Genomic DNA, 5,181 nt, shown 5'->3' with positions numbered 1-5,181 from the left:
TTCAATCTAAATCTGAAGCAAAATTTAAATATTTTAGAAGTAACTATTTTTCCACTTTTAGAAAAGATATACTTTTAGACAAAATTTGATATATTGGTAATGTATGCCATATGTTTACATTGTGCTGTTATTCATATTTTCGGAAAAAAACATTATTCTTGGAGAGAATACTGATGTGTGTAAGTTGTTATTAAAGTTAGGTAGATGGTTTGTTGCATGCAGAGAATAACTAGTGAGAGTTGCCCAACACTATTTTGCTCAATTGGTGTCATATGTCAATTAAAACTTTTGGAATTAAGGTCTTGTTCTATTTATATTTTGGTTTTAGGATAAGTGGTCATTTGAATAATTATTTGAAAAAAAAAACAGTTCAATAAATGAAGCCATAAGTTCTTTGCAAATTACAAGCATGCCATTGGCTCACAAAAATAGCCTTTTCTCATGTTCATTTCTCCTACATTTTAGTGAGAATAACCGGAATACTTTTCTTTTTGAAACTAAATTGTGTTTACTTCTGAAAGAAGAACCTATTTACCTCATTCAACCACATGGAACAGTAAACATATGTTAATGTAATGTAATTCAAAGGGTCTGTACAATTTGCTTATATAACAAAGTTACTGAGATTATTATGTCATACTTGTCTTTTTAACTGCAGACTTACAGAGAGTACTGCAGCAGTGAGCTATACATTGATACAGCTTATGAACATGGCAGTTTGGCATTTAAGCTTTGATGCCAATTCTCTTTTTTGTATGGACAGTTTTCCCATGTCCAATTTGGGTAATATAAGGTCCTTTGTATGACCAAGTTCTGCAATCTGCATTTGGTTACTAGTATTTTGTCTTCTAAAAACTCTTCATTTTGTTTTTTTATCACTCAGTCCTTTGCAGATGATTCAAAGTGTTTGATATTTTTATACTTCAATTCTGAAAAACATATATAATCTTCCACGATTTTTAAAATAGTAGTTACTCTGAAGCCGGAGTTTTCATGATAACAACTTGTAAATGGAAATTAGATTAATGCATTTGTTTTTTTTATATAAATTTTAAAAATTATTTAGATATCAGTTAGTCATGCAATTACACTACACTGTCAAGAAGCTGTTTTTTGGCCATACAATACATGTACCATTCAGGAAGTGAGATTTTTATGAGAACAAAAAAGAATGAGTTTATATAAAACAAAAAATGATGGGACAAGGGGAATCAGAGTTACAGTCAAGTACTTGTATCAGAAAACCAAGATGATGCTGATATTCAAGACTTTTGTGGGGCCCACTAAACAAAATTTCAGTAACAAACTTGAATGCTGTAGGAAAAATGAATGCAAAAAAAACCAAATTTCAGGGGATCTATTTTTGTAAAATCAAATCAGTAAATAAATACAAATATAAAGTATTTACAGGTTTCAGTTGAGCCAAACCAACCCCAACCTCAACCTGCCTATATATCCATTCCCATAATCCTACATTTTTTAATCTTCTGTACCCTACGCTTGAGGAGTTCTTGAAAAACTGTGCTTCTTTTCAAGAAAATATTCACAAGGTAGGTGCAAGAAAATATTCACAAGGCAGTTGCCTCAAATATTTCTTTCACAAGGTAAGGCCTTTGATGTTTCTCTCTTTACCTGTTTTTTTTTTTTAATTTCCTCCATTTTCTTGATTTTGTGTTCATCTTTACATTGCAGAAACAAAGAAAAGAAACATGATTGTGAATCAAGAACTTTATGAAGAGGACAGTGCATGTATTGATCCATCAAACATGCAATATCAAGCACTTGAGGAAAATGGTTACTCACAAACCATGGTTCAAAATTGCAACTCGGCTAATTTTTCGATGGATGATCAGCAACAGCTACTCTCTTATCCTCAGCAAGATGCTGCTGCTGCAGCTGCTGCGGCTGCTGCAGCCAACATGGAGCTTGAAATCAACCAGCAAATTGGGTTAGACCTCGAAAACTGTTACAATCCAAACAATAATGGTGAGTCTCATTTGTTGCAAGACCAACATCATCAGCCTGGTTGGGAACCTCATCAAGTTTTGAACTACAATCATTACCACCAAATTCAAGAAATGCAACATAATAATAACAATAATTGTTCATTAGAAAACACTGCTTCTCAGTACCCTCAAACACCTGACCTCTTAAATCTTTTTCACTTGCCTAATTGTTCATCTTCTGTGCTCCCAAATCCATCAATCTCACTCACCAACCCGACTCACAAGTCGGGCTTTTTTGGTGATTTACCAAACACTCAAGACACCGCGGTGGGTTCAGGTTCTGTTCTTTATGACCCAATGTTCCATTTGAACCTTCCTCCACCCCCTCCTATATTTAGGGACTTGTTTCAGTCTAATTTTCCACATGGGTATAATTTTTCTGGCACAAGAAATGGAGTGTTGTTCGATGGAATGGAGGATACGGAAGGGAATGGTGAATTTGATGCTGGGGTTTTGGAGTTCAGTAGAGACTTGAATTGTATGGCTAAAGGGAAGGGAGGTAAAGATATCAAACACTTTGCTACAGAGAAGCAAAGGAGAGTTCACTTGAATGGAAAGTACACTGTTTTAAAGGAATTAGTGCCAATCTCAACTAAGGTATGCATAACAAATCTTACTCCCTGGCCTCTTTTTGTACATTTTTTATTGTGTATTGTGCTTATTATTTTTTAAAAATTATCGAGGAACATGATGACTACTAATGTTGCATATACTATTGGATTGTGTGCATTTTTTATGTCTGATAAACATTCATATACCTTGTTGTTCTGCATTTGAATGACAATTACAGAGCTTTAATCGAATAAATTTTGTATATCCACCAAGGTATTTACATTATGCTCTTTCCCTTCCCTAAATACATTATACATGTGTAGTGTAAAATAAATAATGCATCTCTATTTGATTTTTTTTAATTGGATTTGCATTACTACAAGCATAGATATTCAGTTTTTTGCTTTTTTCATGAGTGATATAAATGTTAATTTGTTGTAGTCTGAGTGAATTTTATAGCCTGATAGAGCTTCAGTTGTGGGGGATGCAATTGACTACATAAAAGAACTCCAGAGAACGGTGAATGAGCTTCAGATTTTGGTGGAGAAAAAAAGGTATAGCAGAGAAAGGCTAAGAAGGCACAAGACTGAGGATGAATCTGTGTTAGAGGTTGAGAGCAAAAACATGGTGAAGCCTCATGGTGATTCAGACCAGGTCTATAATGGGAATGCACTAAGAAGCTCATGGCTCCAGAGGAAGTCCAAGAACACCGAGGTTGATGTTCGAATCATCGACGATGAAGTAACCATCAAACTAGTTCAACAGAAGAGGATCAATAGTTTGTTGTTTGTGTCTAAAGTTCTTGATGAGCTGCAGTTGGATCTTCAACATGTTTCCGGAGGACTTGTTGGTGATTTCTACAGCTTTCTGTTTAATACAAAGGTAAAAGACTTTTAAATGCTAAGCAAATATTCTTTATTCTGTCATTCATGAAAATGTTCAATGCTTTGTATAATTAACATAAATCTGGTTGGATGGTTAAATTTCTTTTTCAAAGATACTAATTCCAATTGTTTTTCCAGATTTATGAAGGTTCTTCAGTGTATGCAAGTGCAATAGCAAACAAGCTGATTGATGTTGTGGACAGAGAGTATGCAGCCAGCCAGCCAACTAGTAGTTACTAGGTAAGTCCTCTTGAAAATCTTGCAGATAAAATCTGCATTTTTTATGAAATGGTGTATTTTTGGCAAGTTTCTGTTTGTTATATTCAAAATTCAATTGACACCTATTTAAGATTAAAACAGTCAATTAGCAAGGACAAATCATTCATTCAACATGCAGTTACTTTCTCTATAATGTCTATATATTGCAGCTTGCTCCCAGTATATGATTATCATAGAAATTTGTCTAAAACAATTATAGTAACTGATAACAATATTCATGACTGTACAGTGGCATTATTATACTGAAATGTGTTTAATGATCTAATTTGACAAGGGAAATTAGAATCATCTTCCTTTTTTCATGCCCATGATTAAATGCAGTTTCTTTTTCCTGATCACTTGGTTTATGTAAACAAGACATCTTGGTAGTTCTCAAGCAATTGCATACTTTTGAAAGTAACAAGATAATGTTACTGAAATTAAACTGTCAATATATTCTTTTACCATATCTAGACATACAGGGTGCATTGCTGCTTTCATACAACAAACTTTAAATTTACTTTAAACTTTAATATGCAGACAATATTCTGAAACATATACTCATTAAGAGTAGACTTACACAGCCCCAGATACTCAAACTAATACTGATGCATATGTATCTTAGCTTACAAAACCATTTATGGCTGTGAAGAGTATTAATGCTTAGGAGAAATTTACTAAGATTTTTTTTGTATTTCTGGCGTTCATATCTATGTGCAGATTGCTGTTGCTTCTATTTACAGACATCCACCTGCAGAATTGCAACAACTTATAACCAGATGAATTAAGCTGCAACCATCTTCATTGATATTAGACATATTTATTAGATCCAACATAATAGCATATGTAATAATGGTAGACAAACCATTGTAAATTCGATATGTTGATGTTGCAGTAACTATATTTTCGGATTTCTGTTATACTTGAGCTTTGTAGCAAACGTAACTTCATACATTATGCATGATTGAGACATTTATATCATTTGCTGCCTTTTTGTAATCTGTACATGTTCTGTGCCGACTTTACATAAATGTCTATTAATCTATGATACACAAACAGAGCACAATTCTTGTTTCCACAAGTGATAACGAAATTTGACAGGATGAACTGATTCTGGAGTCTTACATAAGCCCATTTTATTTTAATTTTAATTTTGTTAACTTAGTTGGATCTGTTGATTAAAAAATCAAAATAATATTACGGTTTATAACCCCATTTGATCAGATGTGGAGTGCTAGTCCTCTGTCAACAGGCCACATTCTGTTGAGGCAGGCATACTCTGATACAAGTATTCTCCAGTTACATCAGTACCTTGAGCCACTACTGAATTCGTAACTGAGATATGTTCGCCGCCATCACATAACAGTTAACACTGCCACCATCAGATCCCTAAATTTCCCAATATATCTTTTGCACAAATCGTAACAACCCGAAAATTACTGCTGTTTTGTGTTATATTAAATGAGTATTATGTGATTCAT

At 33.6% G+C, this 5,181-nt stretch overlaps 1 protein-coding gene across 1 annotated transcript; it reads left to right on the top strand.

Moving 5' to 3' along the window:
* The first annotated feature begins 1,457 nt into the window (after positions 1 to 1,457).
* Positions 1,458 to 4,714, top strand: LOC141663021 (transcription factor bHLH91-like). The gene is made up of 5 exons (XM_074469256.1): positions 1,458 to 1,604; positions 1,693 to 2,603; positions 3,018 to 3,440; positions 3,581 to 3,682; positions 4,421 to 4,714. The coding sequence occupies exons 2-4, from the start codon at positions 1,710 to 1,712 to the stop codon at positions 3,680 to 3,682; spliced, it is 1,419 nt and encodes a 472-aa protein (XP_074325357.1). The 5' UTR covers positions 1,458 to 1,604; positions 1,693 to 1,709; the 3' UTR covers positions 4,421 to 4,714.
* Positions 4,715 to 5,181: the final 467 nt, after the last annotated feature.

The sequence above is a fragment of the Apium graveolens genome, chromosome 1, assembly GCF_009905375.1.
Source record: "Apium graveolens cultivar Ventura chromosome 1, ASM990537v1, whole genome shotgun sequence".
Taxonomy (NCBI): Eukaryota; Viridiplantae; Streptophyta; class Magnoliopsida; order Apiales; family Apiaceae; genus Apium; species Apium graveolens.
Note: the sequence above shows the minus strand (reverse complement) of the source record. Positions and strands in the feature narration are given on the sequence as shown.

Excerpts from the sequence above, each read along its gene's own strand:
- LOC141663021 (XM_074469256.1), top strand. The coding sequence starts at position 1,710 with ATGATTGTGAATCAAGAACTTTATGAAGAGGACAGTGCATGTATTGAT. Across the intron at positions 2,604-3,017 it reads TAGTGCCAATCTCAACTAAG|CCTGATAGAGCTTCAGTTGT; the intron begins GTATGCATAACA and ends TGAATTTTATAG. Across the intron at positions 3,441-3,580 it reads GCTTTCTGTTTAATACAAAG|ATTTATGAAGGTTCTTCAGT; the intron begins GTAAAAGACTTT and ends TTGTTTTTCCAG.